At 44.4% G+C, this 25,153-nt stretch overlaps 17 protein-coding genes across 17 annotated transcripts; 9 read left to right on the top strand and 8 right to left on the bottom strand.

Moving 5' to 3' along the window:
* Window positions 1–2: 2 nt before the first annotated feature.
* KUCA_T00002547001 (uncharacterized protein) lies at window positions 3–3,380 on the bottom strand (the record flags this gene model as incomplete). The annotated part of the gene is made up of 1 exon (XM_022602810.1): window positions 3–3,380. The coding sequence occupies one exon, from the start codon at window positions 3,378–3,380 to the stop codon at window positions 3–5; it is 3,378 nt and encodes a 1,125-aa protein (XP_022458577.1).
* Window positions 3,381–3,585: 205 nt separating this feature from the next.
* Window positions 3,586–4,335, top strand: KUCA_T00002546001 (uncharacterized protein; the record flags this gene model as incomplete). The annotated part of the gene is made up of 1 exon (XM_022602809.1): window positions 3,586–4,335. One exon carries the CDS (start codon window positions 3,586–3,588, stop codon window positions 4,333–4,335), a length of 750 nt encoding a protein of 249 aa, XP_022458576.1.
* A 133-nt stretch (window positions 4,336–4,468) lies between these two features.
* Window positions 4,469–5,506, bottom strand: KUCA_T00002545001 (uncharacterized protein; the record flags this gene model as incomplete). The annotated part of the gene is made up of 1 exon (XM_022602807.1): window positions 4,469–5,506. The coding sequence occupies one exon, from the start codon at window positions 5,504–5,506 to the stop codon at window positions 4,469–4,471; it is 1,038 nt and encodes a 345-aa protein (XP_022458575.1).
* A 200-nt stretch (window positions 5,507–5,706) lies between these two features.
* On the top strand, window positions 5,707–6,789 carry KUCA_T00002544001 (uncharacterized protein; the record flags this gene model as incomplete). The annotated part of the gene is made up of 1 exon (XM_022602806.1): window positions 5,707–6,789. One exon carries the CDS (start codon window positions 5,707–5,709, stop codon window positions 6,787–6,789), a length of 1,083 nt encoding a protein of 360 aa, XP_022458574.1.
* Window positions 6,790–6,873: 84 nt separating this feature from the next.
* KUCA_T00002543001 (uncharacterized protein) lies at window positions 6,874–8,692 on the bottom strand (the record flags this gene model as incomplete). Its single annotated transcript, XM_022602805.1, has 2 exons — window positions 6,874–8,009; window positions 8,071–8,692. The coding sequence occupies 2 exons, from the start codon at window positions 8,690–8,692 to the stop codon at window positions 6,874–6,876; spliced, it is 1,758 nt and encodes a 585-aa protein (XP_022458573.1).
* A 248-nt stretch (window positions 8,693–8,940) lies between these two features.
* KUCA_T00002542001 (uncharacterized protein) lies at window positions 8,941–9,584 on the bottom strand (the record flags this gene model as incomplete). The annotated part of the gene is made up of 2 exons (XM_022602804.1): window positions 8,941–9,192; window positions 9,243–9,584. 2 exons carry the CDS (start codon window positions 9,582–9,584, stop codon window positions 8,941–8,943), a joined length of 594 nt encoding a protein of 197 aa, XP_022458572.1.
* Window positions 9,585–9,825: 241 nt separating this feature from the next.
* Window positions 9,826–9,996, top strand: KUCA_T00002541001 (uncharacterized protein; the record flags this gene model as incomplete). Its single annotated transcript, XM_022602803.1, has 1 exon — window positions 9,826–9,996. The coding sequence occupies one exon, from the start codon at window positions 9,826–9,828 to the stop codon at window positions 9,994–9,996; it is 171 nt and encodes a 56-aa protein (XP_022458571.1).
* A 171-nt stretch (window positions 9,997–10,167) lies between these two features.
* Window positions 10,168–11,763, top strand: KUCA_T00002540001 (uncharacterized protein; the record flags this gene model as incomplete). The annotated part of the gene is made up of 1 exon (XM_022602802.1): window positions 10,168–11,763. One exon carries the CDS (start codon window positions 10,168–10,170, stop codon window positions 11,761–11,763), a length of 1,596 nt encoding a protein of 531 aa, XP_022458570.1.
* A 77-nt stretch (window positions 11,764–11,840) lies between these two features.
* Window positions 11,841–12,638, bottom strand: KUCA_T00002539001 (uncharacterized protein; the record flags this gene model as incomplete). The annotated part of the gene is made up of 1 exon (XM_022602801.1): window positions 11,841–12,638. The coding sequence occupies one exon, from the start codon at window positions 12,636–12,638 to the stop codon at window positions 11,841–11,843; it is 798 nt and encodes a 265-aa protein (XP_022458569.1).
* Window positions 12,639–13,640: 1,002 nt separating this feature from the next.
* Window positions 13,641–14,771, top strand: KUCA_T00002538001 (uncharacterized protein; the record flags this gene model as incomplete). Its single annotated transcript, XM_022602800.1, has 1 exon — window positions 13,641–14,771. The coding sequence occupies one exon, from the start codon at window positions 13,641–13,643 to the stop codon at window positions 14,769–14,771; it is 1,131 nt and encodes a 376-aa protein (XP_022458568.1).
* Window positions 14,772–14,886: 115 nt separating this feature from the next.
* Window positions 14,887–15,975, bottom strand: KUCA_T00002537001 (uncharacterized protein; the record flags this gene model as incomplete). Its single annotated transcript, XM_022602799.1, has 1 exon — window positions 14,887–15,975. One exon carries the CDS (start codon window positions 15,973–15,975, stop codon window positions 14,887–14,889), a length of 1,089 nt encoding a protein of 362 aa, XP_022458567.1.
* A 382-nt stretch (window positions 15,976–16,357) lies between these two features.
* Window positions 16,358–18,031, top strand: KUCA_T00002536001 (uncharacterized protein; the record flags this gene model as incomplete). Its single annotated transcript, XM_022602798.1, has 1 exon — window positions 16,358–18,031. One exon carries the CDS (start codon window positions 16,358–16,360, stop codon window positions 18,029–18,031), a length of 1,674 nt encoding a protein of 557 aa, XP_022458566.1.
* A 138-nt stretch (window positions 18,032–18,169) lies between these two features.
* KUCA_T00002535001 (uncharacterized protein) lies at window positions 18,170–19,483 on the top strand (the record flags this gene model as incomplete). The annotated part of the gene is made up of 2 exons (XM_022602795.1): window positions 18,170–18,311; window positions 18,372–19,483. The coding sequence occupies 2 exons, from the start codon at window positions 18,170–18,172 to the stop codon at window positions 19,481–19,483; spliced, it is 1,254 nt and encodes a 417-aa protein (XP_022458565.1).
* Window positions 19,484–19,736: 253 nt separating this feature from the next.
* KUCA_T00002534001 (uncharacterized protein) lies at window positions 19,737–20,018 on the top strand (the record flags this gene model as incomplete). The annotated part of the gene is made up of 1 exon (XM_022602794.1): window positions 19,737–20,018. One exon carries the CDS (start codon window positions 19,737–19,739, stop codon window positions 20,016–20,018), a length of 282 nt encoding a protein of 93 aa, XP_022458564.1.
* Window positions 20,019–20,203: 185 nt separating this feature from the next.
* On the bottom strand, window positions 20,204–22,324 carry KUCA_T00002533001 (uncharacterized protein; the record flags this gene model as incomplete). The annotated part of the gene is made up of 1 exon (XM_022602793.1): window positions 20,204–22,324. One exon carries the CDS (start codon window positions 22,322–22,324, stop codon window positions 20,204–20,206), a length of 2,121 nt encoding a protein of 706 aa, XP_022458563.1.
* A 183-nt stretch (window positions 22,325–22,507) lies between these two features.
* On the top strand, window positions 22,508–23,631 carry KUCA_T00002532001 (uncharacterized protein; the record flags this gene model as incomplete). Its single annotated transcript, XM_022602792.1, has 2 exons — window positions 22,508–22,535; window positions 22,592–23,631. 2 exons carry the CDS (start codon window positions 22,508–22,510, stop codon window positions 23,629–23,631), a joined length of 1,068 nt encoding a protein of 355 aa, XP_022458562.1.
* A 5-nt stretch (window positions 23,632–23,636) lies between these two features.
* On the bottom strand, window positions 23,637–25,058 carry KUCA_T00002531001 (uncharacterized protein; the record flags this gene model as incomplete). Its single annotated transcript, XM_022602791.1, has 1 exon — window positions 23,637–25,058. One exon carries the CDS (start codon window positions 25,056–25,058, stop codon window positions 23,637–23,639), a length of 1,422 nt encoding a protein of 473 aa, XP_022458561.1.
* Window positions 25,059–25,153: the final 95 nt, after the last annotated feature.

Below are 25,153 nucleotides of genomic sequence, written 5' to 3'. Positions count from 1 at the left end.
CATTATCTTGCCGCCACTGTTTGGAATCCATCCTTGAGCGCGTTTGTAACCGCTTCACTTTTGGAAGGAATGGTTTGCAAGACAAAAGCAACGTCTTTCCATTGACCCTCTGTTTCAGCTCTGTTAAGTCTTTGTAGCAGCTTCTCACTAAGGGACTTCTGTTGCTTCTCCTTGTCCAAAAACCCAATCAAGAACTTGAGAATTCTCTTCATAGCGGCATTGTCCAAAGTAGCGTCGTTCGACAGGCCACTGAAGATATCAATAAACCCGTTGTAGATGGCATTATCCTTTGTAGCCAGCTCCATGAAAAACAGTCTGCACAAATCGGCAATCCCTTTATCATCATTTTCGAGACACTTGGCCATTTGCGATAGCTGACCCTTCACCTTGACCTGACCGGCAAGAATCAGAAACGTGACTGTCATCAAACAAGTTCTTTGAACCATGAGGTTGTCATCTTGAAGACGGTTGTAGAGGTTGTCCGTACTTTCGTCCACAAGGTTATTGAAACATACCGCCATGTCTCCCAGACCAAGAACACAGTTACTTCTGATGATGGGATCGGGTGAGTTTTCCATGATATGGACCAAGAGGTGCAGGTTATCATGACAATATTTGGGAGAAATACACATCAGTTTCTCCATACACAAAACCGCGGCCCTCTGTAACATTTCATCGTTGTACTGTTCGGGTTTCGAGCTGATTTCGGATGCAATGACACCATATCTTGCCAACAGCGATTGCTCCCCATACAACAGTTCTTTCTCCCTGATTATTGTCACTGCATCAGCAAAATCGTCTTCCGTGGTTCCGCCAATCATCTCTAACTCTTCTTCGTGCTCTGGCTTGTTGGTCTCTGCCAGCACTTTCTTTCTCTTGAAATCTGCTTCGCACTTCTCAAGATGAACGATGGTCTTTATCCCTATATGACCTGCTAAAAACAGCAACTGTGATAAGTTGATCACCTCGGACTCTCCGTCTTCCTTCTGCAAAAAGCTCCTCTCGTATTTCTTCCTCAGAATCTCGGTGGCCACATCTGATGGATGATACGAAATGTTGAAGATTGCATCCAGAGCCTGCTCGGCTACGCTGAACCAATCAGTGTCTTCGGTATATATGGTGGTCATGAAAGACAGTTTTTCCACAATCTCAGTTTCGCGCGCAACTTTGAACGTCGAACCATCCTTGGTTGGAGGGACTATATGGCGAAGGGCAGTACAAGTGTATTTCGCCAAAACAAGATCTTCATCGGAAAGCCCAATGTTCAACAGCCAATCTAAACCTTTCAGCGCAACCTCATTGTCAGCAGATGCAAACATTCCCAATATTATCACAGCACCATGGCGTTGGGTCTTCGGTATACTGCTGTTCACAAAGTGAGACCACAAAACTTTGATCACATACTCATCAAAGAACCCTTCCGCGTATATTATGCACAAAAGTTTCTCCAGCGAGGCCAGGTCCGCTGCAGATGCCGATAAGGTTTGTTTTATCAGGTTGGTTGCAACGTACTTTCCTCTCTCCTCGGGTGAGGCATCTTCAGGAACACTGAAAAATATCGTCTTATATGATTCAATGAGTTTCCTCACAACATTAGCGGCATCTTCGTTGTTTCCAGTCATCCATACTAGGTGCAACATCCTCTCAACGGCAAGATCAATCACCTCAATCCCGTAGGCGTCGCATAGCACAATCAAAGACATTACATCAATGACCTCTAGCTTGTTCTTAGAATATAGCAATTTGGCTGCTGTTTTCACTCCTCTGTGAACACAGTTGACGAATTCAATGGCCTCTGTGTAGTATTGGTAAGTGAGCTTTAGTTTTGCAACGTTTTCAGCTTCAGCATCATCAACAATTGGTAGGGGATTTTCTGTTTGTGCCTGCTCATCAGGGCCATTGTCCTCTTCTTCTTTGACTTCTTCTTCCTCTTCAGCATCGTCTTCAGCATCCTCCATCATTGCGTCACCATCACTGTCTTCACCGGCATCATCATCAACCACATCCAATTTCGGCAACTCATAGGAAGCCAAAAACTCAGGGTCCAACGTCTTCAATTCCTCCTTAATTTTGTCTCTTCTATCCTCCCAAACACTCAACTGAAGTCTGGAACCATGCAACTGGCCAAAAGGATGATGCATAATCAAAGAACATAGAAGTTTGATAGCATTACGCCTTACTAGGGAGTTCTTGTCTTCGGTACATCTAAGAGCCAGCTCCGTGAACATAGCTCTTTTGGGGATCAGTTTTCCCTCCAAGTCTGCCAACTTGGTCAGAGCTTGAAGATCTTTCGAACGAACAAAAGAGCTCGAGTCCATTAATCTCTGTTCAAGTAGAGCAATCAGACTTTCTATCTGTTCTTCGTACTCCTCCATTGACCCATCCTGCTTAATCAAATCTTCCACGATGTTACCCAAAGTCTCTACAACAGCAAGTCTCAGGTTAAACGAACTGTTGTCCAACAAAGCAGCTATAAGCGACATTTGCCTCAAAACCAATCTTGGAGCATCCTTCGATATCTTGGTGATGAAAACAGACACCGCTTTGGGCCCAGTTGTGTCATTGGGGTTGAAGGTCTTCTTCGAAATAGACATTAGTACCTCGTCTGTCAGATCAGCGTAGTCATATGTGGTAAAGAGAGTGACCAAAAGCTCAGCCATGATTGGAGGGAGATGTTGGAAATATGTCAAATGCTGCATTATGGCGTTCTCGGCAGCAGAAGATTGGCCGTGAAACTTTATCGAAAGACACAATACTCGATACATGGCTCTTTTCAATTCGTCGTTCTTGATTCTCCAGTCTTGCTCCATAAGAGCATACACAGGTTTTGTGAATAGCTGCACAAACAAGTCCCTTTCCGGAGTGGTCTTGAACACCCTTGACAGTTGTACGTTGAACAGGGTAGTTATGGAGCTCAAAAAGCGCAGAAGTCGATCTATGTGGGTATTCAACCCCACTTTGGCCTTATTTACCTTGGTCTTGTCGCTATCTCTGCTAAAGGCTGCGGAATAGTCTTCAAGAGTCATATAATGGAGGATCGCATGGGTCAAATAGGCTGTCTTCTCCAGAAGCTTCTTCTGTTGGGGCAAGGCCTCAACATCACCGCCCTCAATAATGGATCCGGTAGACTCGGCAAAGTACACCAAGATAGTATTCATATTGTCAATAAGACTCGCTCTAAAAGCTGATGACAGCTTTGGAAACGCGTGGACGAGAGCAGCCGCGGTCTCGAATAGATCACTGGATGCGATGGATTCTGGGGACTGGTTCAGCGCGTTACTCAGCTCGCCCACATCCGAGTACGCGTCTTCAGGGACGTCATAGGAATCCTTTTCCGTATCCTGAAACCTTGTTGTCCAAGATGAGAGTTTGAAATCCATAGTTTTGATATCGCCTCGAATACAACTGAGAAAGAGTAGTAATAGTAAAGGAGAAAAAACGTAAACATTGAGGTGCTTTAAGTCATCGCACGATTATGTAATTGATGTATAGCAATTATGTAATCATTAATTTTCAGATACTATCAGTGACTATCAAGTCTTCCAAACAAGGCAGACCTTCTCTCCCCTATCCACCTATCAAGCCATGTCAGAAAGAAAGGCAATAAACAAATATTACCCACCGGATTACGATCCCTCAAAAATCCCAAAAAAGAAGAATGCAAAGAAGACGGGACCCGCCTCGTGGCCTACGGTCAGATTGATGACCCCATTCTCTCTCAAATGTACAACCTGTGGAGAATACATATCCAAGTCCAAAAAGTTCAATGCGAAAAAAGAAACCACCGATGAGACGTATTTTGGAGTCAAGGTGCTTTGTTTCCATATCAGATGCCCCCAGTGTTTTGCCGAAATTGTATTTAGAACCGATCCCAAAACTGCAGACTTTGAGACTGTTAGTGGGGCAGTGCGAAACTACGCGCCTAAGAAACAAGAGCAAAAGATAGAAACGTTTGACGAAACTCTTCAGAGACTTGAGAGAGAGGAGAAGCAGGAACTGCTCGAAGAAACTGGTGAAACTGAGGAGACAGCTCTGGAGCAATTAGAGAGAAGGTTAGCAGAGCAACAGAGGGAGCAGCAACTAGCAGATGAGCTAGAGGAGCTAAGGAGTAAAAACTCTAGAAGAGAAGAGGCCAATGGAGTTGACAACAAACTCGTCTTGAAGGCTGCTGCTTTGATTCAGAACAAACGAGAAAGAGAAGATGATGATGATGGAAAAGAGGCCAGAGAGGCATTTGAAAGTTTCAAAAAGAAGCAGATTTTGCAGGCCCAGAAGGTGAAACTTCCCGTTCGCAAGAAAAATAAGCTGGGTGTCATTATTAAGAAAAAGGTTTGAAGTTGGCGACGATAATTAAGTAAGGGGGCATTTTTACTAAGTAGGCTTAATAAACTTGCACATCATTATTATGAAGGTCATATCCTTCAGCTTCGTATACCATTATTAAGGCTGCTCCTTCAGTTTGACACGGCTAATCCTTCAACTTAGCATATCCTTTTACCAATGCCTTATCCACGCCAACTCTTCTGCTTTCCATAGCAGCCAATAAGTCTCTGAGAACCACCTCTTTCTCCTCACGAGCTTCCCGGTATCGGATTCCATTGTCTCCTCTTGCCAAGACGGAATTACTTTTTGGGGCATCTGCTTCTGCGCTCATCCAACTGTACTTCTTCTTCTTCTTTCCAGCAGTCATCATTGCGGCTGTGGCGTTGGCAGCTCTGTGTAGCGTTTCCTCAGCCCCCACCTTCTTAACGTCCTCTCCGGAGGCATCAACGCCAAGGGCAATCCTCCTCTGAGCACGCTTTTCTTCTGAATCTTTCTGTCTGGTTGCCATGTCCCTTAATGCCTTCGAAACATCGGATCTGGGCGCGGTGCCCTGGACCTTCTTGGACTTAATGGGACGACGTCTGTGGCGCGACAAAATGATCGAGTCGGTCACTATGCTGCTCACAAAATTCTCACAGGCAGCTGACATTAGCTGCAATAACTCGGTATCGTACTCGAGGCCTTGTTGTCTGACTCCGTGCTGAGCTAGCACCTTATTCATGAAGATCGTCAAATGTGTGGGGTGAAGCAGAGACGAAACATTTGTCCGCCTCTGATGCTGCAAAGTAGATGAAAGCCTGTTCTCTTCGTCCTTCAGATCAACACCAGCAGCTGCAATGGCATCTGACAGCTTGTCTGGGTCCGAATTGGTTTCTGGTCTTGTCTGTGGTTGTTGTGTTGCCAGCCCTGTCTGCTGTTGTGATTGTGGAATCGCCATCGTCGCCGCTACCGGCTGTGGCGTTCCGGCTGCTGAAACAGATGGATGTGTACTAGTCGGAATAGGCGTCGGCCTCGAGGATGGTATTGGTGTCGAAGCGCCCGACCCCATTGACCGTATTGTTTGTGGGTCTGCTGATGGAGTCATTATTGGAGAAGGAATTCGCAAATCCAAGTCATCAAACTTCATCCTCTTGGCAAAGGGGTCTTCCGGAGAATCCGACGATCTTTTTCCGCTCTCAGACATCTTTTTTACCGGGTTTTTAGTTCTTGTTCAAATAGGTCCAAAGGGGTTCATGTCACGTTCGCTCTTGTGGTCGATTTGGAAAACGAGCGGTTCTATCTGTTGGCGCACGCTTAAATTTTTTTAAAGCCCCAGTAAACTGAAAAATTTTGAGAGCACTTCCTTGAGGACTCATTATTTGCTAAGCACAACAAAATAAACATATGTCTGGACTGTTGAATTTCAGGGGGGCTGAAAACTTCAGACTTCGTTTGATATTGTCTACCCTGTCGGGGAAGGCAATCAAGATCGACAAGATACGTTCAAATGACCTGAACCCAGGCCTGAGAGACCATGAGGTTTCATTCCTGAGACTACTGGAGGCAGTCACGAACGGGTCTTCGATAGAAATATCTTATACGGGTACGACGTTGGTGTATAGACCAGGCTTGATAATAGGGGGCAGTCTGTCACATGCGTGTCCGTCCACTAGGTCGGTGACCTATTTCATAGAGCCAATGCTGTATCTTGCGCCGTTCTCAAAGCAGAAGTTTTCCATAATCTTCAAGGGTCTTACCAGTCACAAGTCTGATCTTGGAATTGACTCAATAAGATGGGGAATCTTGCCAGTGATGGAGAAGTTTGGAGTGAGGGAGTGCTCTCTGCACACTTTGAGTAGAGGAGAGTTCCCCAATGGAGGTGGTGAGGTCCATCTAATGGTCGACTCCAGGATCCCCCAACCGGTCACGATGCATGCTCTGGATCTGCCAAAGATCACAAGCATAAGAGGAATCTCATACTGTACTCGTGTGAGTCCCAGTATAGTGAACAGAATGATAGACTCTGCCAAGAGCGTACTGAGGCCGACTGGTGTTGAGATCAATATCACCTCCGACGTCTGGCGCGGGGACAAGTCGGGAAAGTCTCCAGGATTCGGCATTACATTGTTCACAGAAACTAAGAGTGGTTGGAGGTTGTGTATAGACGATATCGGAGCAGCTGGAGAGACCCCGGAGGATTTGGCTCAAAAGGTGGCCTTCGGTTTGCTTGAGTTGATAGAGAGCAGTGGGGTGGTCTCTTCATTTCAACTGCAGCTGGCCATGGTGTTCATGGTGATTGGAAAAGAAGATATCGGAAGGTTGATTATCTACAAGGACCAGATTGATGAGAAGCTTATCAGTTTAATGCGTGACATCAAAGCGGTTTTTGGGACCGAGTTCTACTTCAGAGATAGCGACGAAAAGGACTTTTTGATTGCGACCGCAAAGGGTATTGGTTTCACTAATGCTTCCAAGAAAATAGCATAATATTTATAACGCAAAGGCTTCATCCACTTTAAAACTTGGGGCATAATGTCTGGTCATTTCAAAGGAAAATAACATGATGCCTTATCATTTCAATGGCATGTCCTGTAACTCGTTGAAACACCTTGCAAGGCTTTGTTGCTCGAGATCTCCGTACTTCACTTTCTCCACGAACCAGTCCTGGAAAACCTCGGACAGAAGGTACTTGGTCTTCTGGAAAATCTTGAACTCGCTGACAACGCAATTTTTGACCAAAATGATCTTGGTGATCAAAGCATAGAGATCTGATGATGACTCTTGCAGTATTTGGATTAGTCTGTCTATCTCCGAGCCCTTCACATCGGCTTTGATCTTAACCTGTGTTAATCGTTCATTTGCCCTGGTTATCTTGTTGAGGAGTAAGTGCAGGTCTCTTTCACTTGTAGCTTTGAATCCAATAAGTCTTTCAAGCATAAGCTTGAGTGCAACAATATAATCCTGAAACTTCTTGAAATTCTCCAAAGTTTCGCTGTCCATAGATGCCAACTCCTGATCCTTCAACTGCTTGGAATTGAACAGGTACGAGACTATCGTCCTAAGCAGGGCGTTGATGATTCCCAGGTTCTGCCTCTCATCAGCCTCGCCTGTTGAGGATGTACCAATAACACTGGCTCCTCCTTTTTGCACAGGAAGAAGATTGGACATTCCATAAATTGTGGAATTGATCTCCGAGAATTCCTTGAGAAAATGGCCAAATCTCTGTTGGTCCTGTGATAGTGCGATCTCCCTTCTCTCTATCCTCTCCACGAGGATGCACAGCTTGCTCCATAATTCACCAAACTTGTTCAGCTGATTGTCGATAGCACCAAGGCTCTCGATGAAGTCCAAATCCCGGAAGTTCTGCGGGCTCTCAGACCAAATTTGCGTGATGTTGTTTATCACAATGTTCGAGCTTGGCTTATCCTCGTCGTCGTCTTCTTCGTCATCGTCCGCCTGTGTCTTGAAAACCTTCTCCAGATTGAGCTTGAACCTTCGCGGTAAACTTACCCTCAACCCATTGAACTCATCAGAGTAGTCAATGTTGGCGAACTTTTTCCAATTCGCAAAATCGTTAGGCACAGTCAGAAACATCACCACCAGGCTTTCCTTGCTCAAGATAGGATGTTTCATGACCTGATTGAGAAATCGTTGCAGTCCTCTTCTTCTCCTTTGCAAGAAAACTGAATCAGTCGATGAGGTACCTACTAGTAATGTTAGTATCTTGGGCCTATAAAGCATCAAAAAACCTGTCCTTGGGTAACTCACTGGTAAACTTCTTGGGAGGCAGATCGGGAATGATCCTGAACGGATACTTCTTCCACAGAACCTCGATTAACCACGCAAAATCGCTGTATCTCCTCACTATCTTCAGTTCTCCTCTTTCTTGTTGGACTTGATATTCTCTAGGGAAAACAATATTATGGGTGATCAGATAGTTGATGTGCTTGAACACCAGGCCCTCCTTCTCAGGTATCTCTTTCACCCTGATTATAGTCTTATCCGTGTTGTTGTGATAGCTCAAAGGGTTAAACGAGTCAGTGAGTTCGTCCGTCCAAACCTCGCTAGTTTGAGTCTCGCTCACATCTGCTATGGTGGAGGCCTTGGCCTTGACATGTTTGGGAAGAGGGCTCGTGCCTTCGTCTTGATTTATAGGAAGTAAAGGATCCTGTATAACTCCACCTATAATATCGTCTTCTTCCTCTTCTGAAAACCTTTCATTCACGTCCAGTCCTCCGAAACTGGTTGTAAGCGGATCAGAAAACTCACTGTTGTAGCCTCCCCAAGCATTGGGCTGGCGATCCATCAAAGCTGACTCCGAGTTCCTTGCCGCTGGCAACGCCCATGGATCGTCAAGAGGTTCTGCTGAACCAAAAATACTGCCAGACATGCGCGATTTGAGGATAAGTCGACGAATTGAATTGATGGTAGTGGGCCTTGATGTCACTTGCTTAGGAAAGGGACACATTCGATCAAAAGATAAGTCACGTGATATGTGGCCTAAATAGGAAAGAAGATATAACTGAAACTGACACCTCGATTTGTGAGCTATATGGAGATTTCTGTGATTAAAGATATGTACTTCTAATTTATATTCAAGTATACAGGTTTCCAGAATGGAGTGGTTTTGGTGGTTGGTCATTGTGAGGCCGCAGCTCTCTCTTTGAACTCTTTTTGCATACTGAAAGCTCTCTGTTCCAAAGCTTTGAGCATCAACTTCGTAATCTTTTTGGCGAAAAACAGACTCGTCTTATTGTAAAGTTCATCTTTAAACTCATATGATAGTACTAGATCCACCTGACATACTTCCCTTTCACCTTGGCCGGACAATGGCTTGATTGTCCAGTCCGTGTCTAGGGACTCAAAAAGAGACTCGGTGATGGATGTGGCCTATTAGGTTAGTACTAGCAATTTCTCATCATTGCAATTTCGATACTTACTTTGACTTTTTCGGGTCTCTCACAGCTCAATTTGCATACAAAAGTCTCGTGAAAGGCCGAAAATCCAACGTCAAGGCCAGCCTCTATTGGTTCTCCCTCTGCATCTCGGGCATTCACAAAGCTGTGGGTGCAATAGGGTATAAACTCGTGGTATTTGTCAACACCTGAAATGATGTCGTAAAGTAGCTCTTGTGGATAGCTAAGCTTTTTGGTGACATGGTAGCTCTGCAGGCTTCCTCCAGAACGGGCTTCGGCGGCCTGCCTCAGTCTCGAAGCGATCCCACCGAAAGTTCGTATAGGAGTGATCAGATGAACCCTGGAAGACAGTCCACATCGTATCATCTCAATAGCATAAAATTAACAGTTGTGAGATTCTCCTTTTTCTAAAAATACAATATTTCGCTAGCCTTGCCCAGAAACTCACCAATATATTGTCCCCAGAAGCCTTTCTAACGTTTCTCCAACTATCAGTCCTCCATATTCGCGGGGGCACGTCCTCATCTCTGTGCCCAGTGGGTGGGTACGTTTTCGGAATTAACACTTTGACCCTGTTGCGCATTCATGATCTCAGTTGTCAATCACCATGATCAACAACATTGAGCAGTTTGTGGTTCATTGGGGCCTGGAAGCAGGGTTAGACGAGCTGTCAGCAAAGGTGCTTACTTGTTTGTTTCTCAGTTTTCCCCTTGCGGCTGTCTTCAAAAGGCTTCCAGATTCCTATGTGAGACTCAAGCAGTGGTATATCATTAGGTGAGTTAGCTAAGATTTTGTTTTATTTGTTTCTGTTTGAGTTCTTGAGTTCTGACCGTTCAGTATTTCTGCGTTTTATATTTTTGGAGTCCTGGCCGTTTATGCGGGATTTCAGGTTCTGTTGGTGAACACGGTTTTCACCTATCTGATAACAAGATACTTCCATTCCCCGATCATGCCTTGGGTTAATCTTTGTGCTTTGATGGGATTTTTGTGTTTCAATCACCTCAAAGCTCAATTTTTTGAGGTTTTCGATGCTTCTAAAATGGACATCACCGGAGCCCAGATGGTGTTGGTGATGAAGCTGTCGTCTTTCGGATGGTCATATCAGGACGGCCAGTTGCTGATATCGGATCCTAAAAAGTTCAACAGCAACTTGAACACTTATCAGAAATCGCGTGCTGTTACGAATCATCCCACGTTTTTGAGTTTTGTGAGTTACGCATTCTTCTTCCCCGCGCTAGTAACCGGACCAGCGTTCGATTATGCAGATTACGAGAAGTTTATCATGACCGATTTGTTCGAGGACGTTCCACAGAGCAAGCGTCCTGGAAGAAGAAGAAAGCGCAAGATACCAAGAAGTGGCAGAATAGCTGCCAAAAAGGTAGTAGGTGGTCTCTTCTGGGCAGCCCTTTGGATGGTCTTGAAGCCCAGGCTCAACGTGGATATGTTGTTGTCCCAGTCGTTCGTGACAGACCATAGTTTCCTTTACAGAATTTTCTTTTTGTGGATTTTGGGATTTGTTCACCGTCTCAAGTACTATGCAGTGTGGTCTATTGCTGAAGGAGGATGCATCCTGGTCGGTATCGGATACAATGGATACGACAAGAAAAAGGACAAGTTTTATTGGAATCGTGTTCAAAACATTGACATCTTTGCTTTTGAAACAGGCCAAAATTGTCACGCTTGCCTTGAAGCTTGGAACCAGAATACCAATAAGTGGCTCAAGAACTATGTCTATTTGAGAACGGTGACCAAGAGAGATCCCAAGACAGGAAAGCTACGTCCTGGATTCATTTCTACCTTTATCACCTTCCTGACCTCTGCTTTTTGGCATGGAACCATGCCTGGTTACTATCTTACATTCGTTGTTGGTTCTGTGTTGCAGGCCACGGGAAAAATCTACAGGAGGAACTTCCGCCCCATGTTCATTACCGCGGATGAGTCTATTGTGTCTCCTTATAAGCCTTTGTATGATATCGTCTGCTACCTTGTCACGCAACTCGCTTTTGGCTACACGGTTCAACCGTTTGTTATCCTGGAGTTCAAGAAATCGCTTCAAGCCTGGTCAACGGTTTACTTCTACATTCACATTGGTTCGATCATAACACTTTTGGTATTTGATGGGCCATATAAGAAGAAGGTCATAGAGCTTTGTGCCAAGTATCATTACGTCGCAGCCAAGATCCCCGAAACGCCCGAGATACCTGTCAAGCCTACTGTGGTAGAGCAGATTGCCAGAGTCCCAGTAACAAGATTGGAAAAGCCTGAGGACGGTTCTGCCAGCGTTTCTGCTGACGAAGGTAGCATTCCAGACTATGATGACCAGGAGGAGCTTCACGACGATGCCGTTCCAGCTCTTGGTATTCCCGAATTAGACAAGTTCAAAGAGGACTTTGATGAATTCAGAATTGAGAAGGATCTGCCCGAGTGGTTTAACGAAGATGGCTCGAGTAAGGAGGCAATGATCCGGGCTTTTGAAGAGCTCAGAGAGGATGCAAGGAGTATGCTCCATAATACCACTTCCAGCAAGCCAGAAAAAAAGGACTGAGCCAAAGAACTCCATTATTTTATTAACGCCTTTAATTATGTGGATTTACGTCTATATTCATCATTGTAGTCAAATCCTTATTCCTCATCGGAGTCGAATAGGTCAAGACCTGAAACAACGTGCGCCGCAGTTTTCTGCTGTTGTTCATCCCTCTCATATGCAGCATAAGGCATGCTCTCATCCATATCACTGTCATCGTCCTGGTCCTTTTCGTTAACACCTTCTTCAGGTTCTGCCAGGTCTTGGTTCTGGTCTTCATCGGCTTCGTCTCCAATTCTGGTCAATTTGTCACCCAAGATCGATGCCATAGCCAGCATTCCCCTTCTCATATTGCCATCGGCTGGCCATATGCAATTGTTCGGATGCAGGAATCCCTCCACCGTTCTGGGAATTTTGGAGAATTTAGACAATTTCATGGCGTAGTCCAGGAGCTGTGCTGTGGCCTTAAGACTCTCCTCGGGATTAGGTGGTTCTTCCTTAAAGTCCTCATCCATCGAATTTTCGTGCTTTTCGCTCTCTTCTTGTGGTAATCGCGGTAGACTCACCAAGCTTTTCCTGCACTGGTTCAACTCCTTCAGTATTGATTTTAGGCTATCGTCAAGAGACTTGTCCACGCTTGTCTGATTTTGGAGCTGATTCACGCGCAAATCATGTATATATTGTAATTGGACAAGCTCTTCCTGTATTTTGTCCGTATCCAGAACCAATTTTGTGGCAAACTCCGATGACGGCTGGAACCTGGAGATCGAAGATACTAGCCCAGCCAGGTCCTTCTCAAATACCGAGATGTTTTGGAAAATTTCTATTTCATTCTGGTTAGAATATCTCGCAGAGCTACCCACAGTTGTGGTACTGGGTAATAAAGGCGCTGACATTGGATATATGGGTAAAGAAAGAAGATGTGGGATTCTTGAATGTTCGCGAACCGCATAGCATATGGAAACGGGAGTTCGTGGTTAACAGTCGTGCATTACTGTGAATTTTCAGCCGCACTCTTTACTCTGATGGTTCATGAAACCACCAACATTTTGTGAAATAAGTTACTTTATAGGGCAGATTTATTGGTTCAAACGGGTAATCGTCACATTTTGGCTTCTGTAAGCATAAAATTGAAAGAATTTGAGATAAAAAAATCTGAAAAGGTTAGCATAGACTCTAGTTATTTTTGTTAGAAATTTGTAAAGTTTTGATTTTTGGAACTTTTCTAGGAAAGTTGATAATTGTCAAATCAAAATTAGTTCAATTGAATAACAGTTGCTACAACTGCAATTGGGATGCCTGATTTGGCCTGTCTTTGCTTGGCCTGATTTTTGCTACAGATCTCTTGAAGGTGAAACGTTTTATTAAGGAACTATGGAAGCTACGAGGCTATTAGATGGTATACAAATAACTGGATAGGTTAGTAATAGTTCACATTTCGAGACAGAGCTAAAGCTCTCTCTTTGGATGCATTGGAAACCGTTCTCTTTGTAGATCATTTGAAAAATTCAGAATTTTTCTACTATCTGGTTGTTGACATCTTCATTTACAATCAGTTGTCCCTATCTATAAAGTTCATCATTTGATCAAAGATCCAAGAACAGGCATACCGCAAAAAGCAAACAGGACATGATACATACTTGCCATAAATGAAAAAGACAAATTCCTCTCCCAGTCTCCGTTCAAACGTAACGTTCCTTGGGAACAAGAAGAAGAAGAAGAAGATTAGGAGAAGATATAGCAGGGAAATACTTCTCGTTGAACTTTTTTCTTTCTCGGAGTTGACACTACCATCATAGACGTGTACCAGCGCATACTTGCGACATATGTTCGTGTTGTAGGTGAATATGAATTCCAACAACATTGTACAATTAATGGATGGTTTTTAAGCAAGAACAATGAATTCAGACAGTTTTTTTGAAGAATCAGCTACTCCAATTAGATTGCCTCAAATCAACAGCATCTTTCCTTTAAGACTTAGAAACCTGAACGAATTCGTTGGAGTCTCACCGCCATCTCCACTCTATGCTCCCCCACAAACCACTCCTGTTGAATCACCACTCTCTGGAAAAAAGTCTCTATATCCAGTGGTAACACCCTGGAGCTTTGGAAGGCCTATATTTCCAGAGTTTGGCTCTGAGAATCAAGAAAACCTCAATTCGCGCAACCTTCCCATCCCGTTTTGTTCTCCTTTTGACCGCACAAGACAGGATGTCCAAGGCAGGTCCGTTTCTCTTAACCATTGCTTTGAGCTCCAAACTCCAAGATCTAAAGAACTTGCAGTGGACTTAAATCTAGATTTTTCTGAAAAGACAAGAAACACTATCAAAAAGGTCTTCCTCGATTCTTCTTCACCAGCATCGTCTCGTTCCAGTAACAATGTCTGTGAAAAAAATAGAAGTTTTTGGAGAACTGTCATGGGAGAAAAAGCACCAGTCATACTCACTGAAAAAAGTATTTTATCTACGAGTCAGGACATGGATGACGATGCAACAATCACAGCTCCAGCAACAGATGAAGCAGATGGAGTCCTGGACATTGCCAAACAACAGAAGGCAGAGAGCTCGGATCCCGATTTTGAGATTTCAAACACGAAGAGAAACAAACCCGTGAAGAGGAACAGAAGTAGTTCGTCAGTCAAAACTCGCGACAGGAGGCACACAAAAAGAAATCCAAAGCAACAACGCTGGAGCGAAGAGAAGAAAAAGAAAAAGAAGCTAGCATTGGAAGAATCGAAATTGACCAACAGGAAAACTGTCTTGCCGAGATCAAAAAATGGTTGTTGGACGTGTCGCCTAAGAAGAAAGAGATGTCCAGAAGATAAACCCGAGTGTTCTGAATGCGTCCGGTTGGGACTAGAATGTGACGGATACCTGGCCGAAAAGCCTTGGTTTGCTCTTTCAGCCGAAGCAGGAAGATACAGAATGGAGCAGATCAAACAGGTGACGATCTCAAAAAAAGGAAGAGGGGGGAATAAAAAAGACCAAGTTATGACAGCTTACGTTCGAGAAACGGAGACAAGCTCATGATCTGCATATATGCGACCATCATAAATGACTCCAGGGAGCGCTACTGGCACCGATAACATCGAGAAAACATCTTGAACTATAAAAACAACGAGGGTCTCAAAAAGGATATATAAGTTTAGTTTGCTTCTAGCGCCAGCTTCTGCTCAATTTCAGCCAATTCCCTCTCTCTAGCCTCCAGCTCCTCTCTCTTGGCTAACAGATCGCGTTGAACACGTTCCTCGAACGCTTTCAGTCTCTCCTCCTCCAACTTGATCTGTTCTTCTCTCTCCATGTACTCTGGAACGTTAGGACTATGAGGAACAGTGCTTTGAGACTTGATTGATTTTGGAGCTTGCACGGAAGGGTTATAGTCTGCCGAGTACAAATCATCGTCTTCAGAGCCCAGAGCCTTGGTTCTGTAGTTCTCATACAGTACCTCGTGGGTGAAGTCTTTCATGTCGTTGAGATGGGAAATCAGAAGCGTGTTCTTCAATGTTTGGAAATCACTTATCTCATTGTCCTCGATGTTCACAGACCCCCATGGGTATGTCCTTACTCTCTTTCTTTCCTTGGTTTCAGGGTCAACCACAACGTCATTGGAACCCATCACAGCAAAAGGCAAGGTCTTTTGCAAATAATCATTGAGTTCCAAATTATCCTCATCACCATAGCTTTCCAAAAACTCATCTTTGAAGTCAAAGACAGGTAACTGATAAAACTCAATGTCCTCCTTGATGAGCTTCTTGTTAAGAGCCAACTCCTTCGTGGTCAAAGAGTCACTTTTGCTTATCACAGGAATAACGTTCACCAAATTTCCCAAGGCCTTGATTATCTCAACGTCTAATTCTCTCAGACCATGGCCTGTAGGGACAATGAAATAGAGACAGGCATGCACTCTACCATCTTTGAATCTTGGGTTTCTCTTGAGTCTAGATTCCTCGGTCAAAATCTCGTCAAACTGATGTCTCAAGTAATCAGAAATGATTCCAAAACTGCTTTCATTCTCGATGGAATCACCGAACCCGGGAGTATCAATGATAGTGAGACTTATTCTCACACCCTCCTCGTCCTCCAATTCAACTATTGACTTCCTGAGTTCCAAATCACGGTTTGGCTGGTCAGCAATATCGGGAGAGATTATTGTTGAGGAGGGTTCCACTATGACTTGGTCACAAAGAGAGTTAATGAAGGTTGAACGTCCTGAGCCGGACTGGCCAACGGCCATTATTGTGAAGTTGATTGACTTCTTCAAGGTCTTTCTCTTTCTCAGCTAGATGGACGTGTATTAGTATCGGCATGCGTGGAAAGAAAAAAAAGAACTCCAGAATCTACTCACCGCTGCGGAGGAGCTGTTGATGGTCACCATTGTCGCTATTTAGTCAGTGGTCAACGAATAGATCAGAAACTTGTTTGACTAAGTTTCAACTGGCAACGCGTCTCAGATTGATGACACCAAAATAGGGCGTGGAATTGCAGAGGCCTCAAAAAATGTACCAAACACGACCTCTAAGCTTTCTCATCAGTTGAGCCGCTTCGGAAATTGTTGGGGCAAGCCCATGACCCCGGTTTCCCCGAGACGAATATGTTATAAAGATTTGATCTAAAAAATGCCCAGCACGTCATTATTTGTTTCATTACCTGAGCATGTGGTTGACATCATCGTGTCATTTTTGCCACAGGACGATGTTTTATCGCTAGCTCAATGCAACTCCAAGATGTACCAGCGATGCATCGACAAGCTATACTCCAAAATCATGATCCGCCCACTTGCTAAAATAGACCCCAGCGTGGAATCAGAACAAGGGTTGATCTGGTCGGTTGTTGGTGGTACCAAACACAACGTGTATGTCTCGGACAACACTGACACTGAGATTTTCAAACGAAGACAGGAGTTTTTGCTCGACTCATTGAAGACGAATGCTGCACTCGGCAAGTTGATCAAGGATGTGGTGATCTTTTCGAATGAGAACACTATGCTTGAACTGGTTCAGTGGATTAAGGAAAATGCTTTAAACTTGGAGAGTTTCAAGGTTATTGGAGATAGCCAAGCACTAAGACTTGGAGCGACCGATTTCGCACGCCTGAAAAATCTGAAGAAGTGTCAGATAAACCACTTGACTGACATAAGCCATATGCCAAACGGAATCACGAGCATTTCTATAGGATTTATGGAGTCTTTCAAAGATGAGGAAAACCATATGCGGAATAAACAGGACTGCATAGAGAAGTTGCTAGCACTTGACGAGATACAGTTATCTTCAGATGAAGTGTCTTCTTTGGACTTTCTGAAGTGGTTTTTGGATGACATCGTGCTTGAATTACCCAAATTGAGACTCAAGCTGAAAAGAATAAAAGTGATTTTCTATCATGGTTTCGATCACTATAATATATCGCTACAAAAGATGGTGACCCAGTTTTTGTTTCTTCATTGCGAGTTGTCCTGCCTCACTTCCTTGGAGCTCATAATGGGATGCGACAAATTGGGATGTGGATGCCTTACCTCATTCGTTGATAATCTGGCCGGATATGAATTCAATAATCTCACAAACTTGAAAAATCTAGCCATAGTCGAGAAGACGGTGAACAGGGACCACAACTTCTCTGAAAATCTGGATGTTAACATTTGCCGACTGTTAACAAATTTGCCTGATGTTGGGGAGAATCTACAATATCTCTCTATAAGACATACTCCACCTTTGGATGGAGTTTTGATAAACGGGTTCGAGGGAAACTATATCAGACGAAGAAACTTGTATGAGAAGGTCCTTCCAACCTTGAGAAGCTTGAAGGTACTTATAAGTCCTTCTTTCATGCAAACATGTTCATGCTATGAAGTACTCACTTCTGACTTATTATGGAACGGCTGCGAGTGTGAGTACTGCCTGAGTATTCTCCCTCTTTTCGATGAATTTATTATGAATCACAGTTACTTCAGCAAGTCAGAGGGCGTGGTCAAAGATGTACTTTCAATCACACTCTTCGGAATGGCTTCATCAATCATGGCCGAGAGAGTCCTCTCAATAGATGACATCAATGGAAACGAGAGCGAGTTTTCGCTATTGCAATACCCTTACAAATCTGCTTACTGGGACTTCCACAAGCCGTTCTCGGTAACGTGCTTTGACGATTACAACTGCCATTTCAACAAAAGCGTTTTCGAAAGTCTGTGCAAAGTAGCCGGACATTTTCTATCGGACTACGCCAACAATATTTTCGGGATTCTTCCAAATCTCGACCTCGTGTGTTTTTCTGGTCAAAAGTTTTATAAGAAGCAGGTTTAACTAGATATTGGTTATTATAAGTTTCATGTAAAAATCGTCGTGCAAGCTACTAAATATTTTTGTGTGGGGCTGAAGGACACGATAGTTGTCTCTCTTTAGCTCTAGATTCTCCTCTAAGATCCAACAACGAACAACATCATGAAATTCGACTCCAAAGAGTTGAGTATAGTGATCAGTGCACTGGTGATACAACTGGTCGTACCCTCGGTTTTCCCCAATCTTCACAAGATTCTGGATAACTCTGTCCTGTTCGCTGCACCCGTCAACTCTTTCAGAAGCTGTATGTGTACTTTGAAAAGCAGATACGTGTAATCCAGTTGAGACTAACCTTTAACTTTAGTGAAAGAGGGAATATTTTTGTTACGAAATGGACTGAATCCATATTCGGGTACGATAATCCACCACCCGCCAATTCTGGTTTCTCTGTTCACCGTCATCAACGAGAACGAGCTTGTGACCAATCTAATATATGCCCTGGCGGATTTGGTCACGGCATTGAACTTGATACGAATCAATGAATGGTTCATGAAGCAGGAAGTTGAGGCCTCGAACGAAAAAGGTGAGAAGATACAGACAAAACAAGAATATTTCGCCAATTGGATTGTGTATGCCTGGTACTTTTTCAATCCACTGGGAATAACCTCCATATTCTCCAGGTCTACTACGGTTTTCACGAACATGTTTATCATGATAACCCTGAAATCACTGTGCTACCAGGAATTAAGCGTAGCAGTGATGTCGCTATCAGTGGCTACCTATCTATCGTATCACCCATGGTACTACATCCTTCCGGTTGTCTGTTACATTATAAAAAGCAAACCTGAGGAACACCCTTGGAAGATTGTGGTGAAGGCAGTTGGGCTCTTTGTATCCGGGTTGTTTGGGTTGCTGTATCTTAGTTTCCAACTGACAGGCTCATGGCAGTTTCTCACCAACTACGAGACCATCGTCATGTTCCACAAAATCACACCGAATTTGGGCCTATGGTGGTATTTCTTCACGGAAATCTTTCAGTTCTTTAACAATTTCTTTGTTGGAGTCTTCAACCTCTACACTTTCATATTCATTGTGCCGTTCACCCTACGGTTTGGCAAGACCAAGCGAGATTTGATGTTCGCTTTATGGGTCAGCATTGGATTCGTGAATTTTGCCAAGGCGTATCCAACAATAAGCGACTTGAGTCTGTTCCATTGTTTGGTACTGGAGTGGAAGCCACTATTCAAGAACCTAAGGATAAACCCGGTAATCAGCTATATGCTGACATATGTTCTTCTGGCCTTGCTTCCAGTGTTTTACTATGTGTGGATGGAGCTCAACAGCGGTAACTCGAACTTTTTCTACGCCATTGGTTTGGTGTTTTCAACGGTTGAGGCTGTATTTTTAAGCGACTTCATTTGGAGTAAGTTATGCGAGGAATATGGAGGGGCGCGCCGTGATCTGACCCAAATATAGTCTCGATGTGTTCTAGCCAATCCAAATCAGGAAGTCGGCTAGATCAGGTTGGCAAGGTTGTCGCCCAAAAGGGCAACTGCAAGACACGCCCGTCCCAAATAGGAAAGCTTCCTTCCAGATCTGGGCAGACGCGTCTGCAGTGTTTGGACGCTAGATCAACAAAGCAAATATATAAAGCCAGAGCTTAGTCTCTTTTCTTTGTCTTGGCTTTTTTATCTTAGTTCATACTCTTACTATAGTCACTCGTTTCATAATGCAATTCACCAAGTTCATCATTGCCTCCGTCCTCGCCGCCGTCGCTTCCGCTGAGTTGACCGTCACTGACACCATCACCTCGTGTGGTCCAGAGGTCACCAACTGCCCAGCTTCTTCATCGTCGTCTGTCTCAGTTTCCTCCGTCGTGCCTGTGACTAAGAACGCCACCAACTCCACTCCAGAGATCACCACCTACGAGGGTGCCGGTGCTACTGCCGTTGGCTCTTTCGCCGTTGTTGGTGCTGCCGCTATTGTCGGTGCTGCCGTCTTGGGTCTCTAAACAGGTTTTTGAGATTACGGTTCATATGAGTTTTTAGTTTTATAAATGAAGGGGTAAACGCTTTTTAATTTTGACTGAACTCTATATGAGTCGTAGAAATCTTTCACATAAAAATCTAATCTATAGACCAAAATTCTGTTTGAAGTTTGTAAATTACATTGAAACTTGGATACCCATGCCGTGCATTACTTGAGCATGGGACTTCCTTTAACTGTAGTCCCCCTCGCATTTCCATGCCTCACCCTTTGGATCTGGGTTTCATTCAACGATTTGAATAGATCATCAAGTCTCGAAACCAGTTCTTTATTTTGGAGCAGTTCTGCCTCGTAGCTGGCCTTGGACCTAGCCAACTCGGATGCTGCGTTGCTGAGTACGGGCGTTTCAAACATAACCGCAACTTTGCCTTTCAGATCTGAAATCTGTTCTTCAAGCTTTGTAACCTCTGCCTGAGAGTTTATTATTGACTCTTCTGCTTTGGTGACCTCCTTGGAGGTGTAATCAATGTCGCTCTTCTGACTCTCCAATTTCAAGGTCAAACTCTCTAGCTGTTCCTTGAGATTGTTCAGCGTCACCTCATTTTCGACATATTTTTTCACACCCTCATTGGCGTCCGCTTTCACGTTCTCCGAAATAAAATCGTCTATTTTCCCTTGTAATAACTGAATGCTAGGCTTCAGAGTCTCTCCAATCTCCTGCTCCCTTCTGGCAACCTTCTTGGAACTTATAGAAATCCTCGTCTTGGCATGGTCCAAGTCTTCTATGATAGAACTCAAGGCCTTGTGAACCACCACCTTGTCCTCTTGTCTAGTATCGTAAATATCATCAAACGACTTAAGCTCCAAGTTGATGAGCGTCAGATCGCTGTATCGGGAACTCAGGCCCTGTATCAACTTATGCGTCAATACTTCCTCGTTATGCAGACTCTGTTCCTCGGACCTTGAGTTTTTAGCAATACCCGTAACATCTGAATAGTTCAAGGCCACCAAAGGGTTGGACAGATATTCCCTCTTCAGCCTCTTTTTTTCGTAGTAGTCTGTTTTCTGTCTTAGCATTTGCCTTATTCTTGATGGAAGAGCCTGGAAAAGCTCGTCCTCAGGGCTATTCTTTTGTGCAGCATCTTCTAAGGCCGAGTCCAATGACACTTGTTGTTGATCGAAACCAGGAAGTTCCAGGTTTAACGTTTGATTATTGCTTTCGTGCTCAAACTCGTCTTCATACTGATACTTCACTTCAGTGAGCAAGCTCTTCTCGACATCCCTGGTGTGGAAGTAAGGAATGGGCGCCAGATCTGGCAGCATCCAACGCGAAAGAGTGTCTGACTTGAGACTCTGCAACCAGGGCAAAAGATAAGCAAGCTTCTTGGCATATATTGGCCTCAACGCACTCGTCAACGTCCCAGCTCTGTCCCGCATCACCACCAAGGCTGCTGTAACGGGCTTCAAGTACTCGGAGTAGTTTCGCGAGCTTACCAGGTCACGATAGTATAACGCTATGTGTTCGATGGTGTTGATGGGGACCAGTCTCAGTATTGGGGTCAGGCGATTGTCTCTGTTTGTTTGCTTACGAAGTGACAAAACAGCTGGATCATCGGTATCGCAGGAAATGTCAAAGGATATCAGCAGGTCCACTTTAGTAGTCCCATTAAAAATGTCAGACTTTTGAGTGGAGAGCTCTTCCAAAGACTGCTGGTCTGAAGGAATCAAGTGAACGATTATGTGATCCTGGTTTTTAGAAGATTTGCCCTTTGAACTGTTGTTGTCCTTCAGCTTCGTCCCCGAATACCTCTTGATAACACATTTTTGGCCGAGCAAGAAAGCGTCCAACAGGTCTATAGTCTTGCCTGGTCTTGAGAGGATCACGAGGTTGAACATTGAATCCGAGATCCCTTCTATCACCTCCAAAAGTTGCTTCAAGACTTTGAACTTCCCACTGGACTCCTCTATCCGTCTGGGCACATCCTTTGCAGTCAGCGACTTTGGGAAATAATGGTCAATAAGTAAGTATGGATGAGTGCATACCAGCTGTGAGTTCATCAACAGTGTCTCCAGAGAGTCAACAATCAACTGTTCCTGTGGTGTGAACGAAGTGCTACGATCACTTGAGTCGTCGTCTTTGACCCTTTCAAAAAATTTCAAGATGTCAGAGTAATGCAGACTGACTATCTGGTCAGTCAGCTCTTTCTGGAAGTCGGCTAATGGTGTGGCCAGCTTGTAATCCCCAGACAAAGTATCATAGTCAAGGTTGAATTGTTGCCAGTCTATGATTGGTGGCTCTGGAGCAGTATCCAGTAATTGGAAAATGTTCATTTTGGCCAGATAATAGGATAGTTCTAGTCTTGAATTCCGTCAGGATGGAGTAAACGTTTAATCGGTTAGCGTATGTGGTGGTTTTGACACAGATACATTTGGCAGATCATCGGTCTTCCTGAAGCTTTTAGTGTGAGCGATTGGTAACAAGACGAGAATTGTTTGGTGGTTCCCATGACCAAAATGACGGACGATAAGGAGTTATCAGCCAGTGAGTATATCAAAGAAATAGTGCCATATTGAGGACTCTTTGCTAACTTTTCCTAGACGAAATCGCTCTGTACGACAGACAGATTCGACTATGGGGACTCGAAGCCCAAACGAAGCTACGTAACAGCAAAATCTTGGTGATAAACCTTTCGAGCATCAACGTGGAAGTGGTCAAAAATTTAATGCTTGGAGGTGTGGGTTCATTAACCATTATAGATTCCACCGAAGTTTTGCAGCAGGACTTGAACGTGAACTTCTTCATCGATGCTGCCATGGTTGGCCAGAGCAAGGTGAATGAAGTATGCATGGCCAGGATCCAGGAACTCAACCCCAGAGTAGAGTTGAAATATTCTGCAGAAGAGTGGAGCACAAAAGAGAGCTCTTGGTTCAAAGACTTTGAGATCGTCGTTGTCTCTGGGCTTAACAAAGAAGAAACACGCAAGCTGAACATCATCACCAGGGAAAACGGCGTCCGCCTTTACACATCAGGATCGCACGGACTTTACGGCTATTTGTTTGTCGATCTTATACAACATGACTCCCAGATCAAGAGCAAGAGGGAAGGGATCGCGAAGAAGGTTGGAGCTATAAACAGCGTTTCCCAGATAGTTCAGGTCGACGGCATTGTTGAGAATGATGAACGAGTCGAAGTGGTGACAATACGGAATAACTATAGAAGCTTCGACGAAATTTGCAAGGATGGCTCTGTTTCTGCTGACAAGTTCAAGGAGTTCTTCAAAAGCGAAAAGAAGTTGAAGAAGCTGGTAAGCCCTGCTTTGCCAGTCATCTTTGGTCTGCTTGACTTTGACAGCCAGCATGGCAAAGATCTTGAAAATATTCACATAGAGGCTGACAGTCTCAAGGAGAAGGCCCTGGAGGCATGCGCTCACTTCCAAATTTCCCAGGAGATAGTGAAGCCAGAAGTGGTAGACGAATTGGCCAGACAGGCGTACACGGAGTTTCAGCCTGTCTCAGCAGTTATTGGAGGAGCCATTGCACAGGATGTGATTAACATGCTAGGGAGAAGGGAACATCCCATGAACAATTTTGTGGTCTTTGAGGCCTTAGCTAGCAAAATGCCGGTATATGTACTTTAAGTTAGTTAAACAGCCCACAGCTTTACACTCTTATCCCAGCCTCCGCTGATGACTTTGTCACCAATGATGTCACAGGACATTACCTTTTCATTGCTGACTTTGAGAGACTTGACTTTGAGCCAGTTGTCTGCTGAGAAGACCCCAATGGTTCCATCGTAAGAACTGGTAGCGAAATAAGTTCCTCTGCTGGGGAATGCTCCACCGGGAATAACATCATTATCATTAGAGAATCGGATATCAGATACAAGATTCTTATGCGCAGCCACTGTGGTCTTCTCCCTGGTACTTGACCTAATGTCCCACACCTTGATCGAAGAATCTGCACCACCAGTAAGAAGCTCGAACCCATTCCCACGGTGCCAATCGAGAGCATATATTCCTTTGGCATGTCCTTCAAGGACCATGATCGACTTTCCTGATCTCAGGTCCCATATACGGCAAATGGCATCCATTCCAGCAGATGCCAACAGAGACCCATCAGGGTTGTGAGACACTGCGAAAACTTCCTTGGAGTGACCTTCCTGATAGTATAGTTGCTGTTGCTTCACGAGATCCCAGTATCTCCATGTCATGTCAAAGGAGGCCGAGGCAAAGTAATTGCCTGAAGGGTGGAACTCGACTCTGCAGACACGGCCCTGGTGACCAGTAAACGAATACACAGGATACAGCTCCTTTTCAGACGAGGACTCCAAGTCATAAAAGTTGATGTTGCCTTCTGAACCACTCGTTATAAGGGTGTTCGAGGTAGGGTGCCAGTCTATTCCACCAACTTTTTCATCGTGCCCTTTCAATATGCGTTCTGTGCCCAGCGTCTCCTGGTCCAGAATGTACGTTTGACCATCCCAGGAACCAGCTGCAATCTTGCCAGTTAGTCGGGACACACGAACCATCGAGGTGTATCGGTTTGAGATTACTTGGGTTCCATACAGATCTAGCTTCTTGAGTCTTTCATTGATTTGTCGCCTGGCTTGCAAGACCGTTAGCTCGTCCACTCTGGCAAGACTCCTCATACGAGTCAACCTGTCACGAGCTCGTACTAAAGAACTTCCCGTTATATCCACTCTTGCCTGTAGCAGCTCCTCAGAGCCGGGAGTGTAGAATTCCTCGTCTTCTTCGAGCTCTTCTTCATCCATATCAGAGCCGGTGTACGGCGACAACGCCTGGGTGAACTTTTCTCGTATTATCTCGTTTTTCGTTACCAAATCAATCAAACGTTCTCTCCTGGACGCCTTGTCTTCTCCGAAGTACGTTATGGGTTCTCCCAGTTGTCGCAAAGTGAGTCTCACATCGTCGTCTATTGTCGGTATCTGTGATATTATATCGTCTTTTCGCGAAGAAAGGTTTGCAATCTGGCTGGCCAAAGTTTGACCATCCACATTATGATCAAACCTCTGCGGCAGACTTTCGATCGTTCCGTAATTCGTCATACAACACGGCTTTGTTGTTGGGTCACAGAGAAGAAGCTTACAGACAAAAAGATCTTGCATGCGAACCTTGGAGATAGTCCGTGTAGTGGCATTAC

The sequence above is a fragment of the Kuraishia capsulata genome, genomic scaffold (assembly GCF_000576695.1).
Source record: "Kuraishia capsulata CBS 1993 genomic scaffold, Kuraishia_capsulata_scaffold_3, whole genome shotgun sequence".
In the NCBI taxonomy this organism is placed as follows: Eukaryota; Fungi; Ascomycota; class Pichiomycetes; order Pichiales; family Pichiaceae; genus Kuraishia; species Kuraishia capsulata.
The sequence above is the reverse complement of the archived record's forward strand: the minus strand, read 5'-3'. Positions and strand labels throughout refer to the sequence as shown.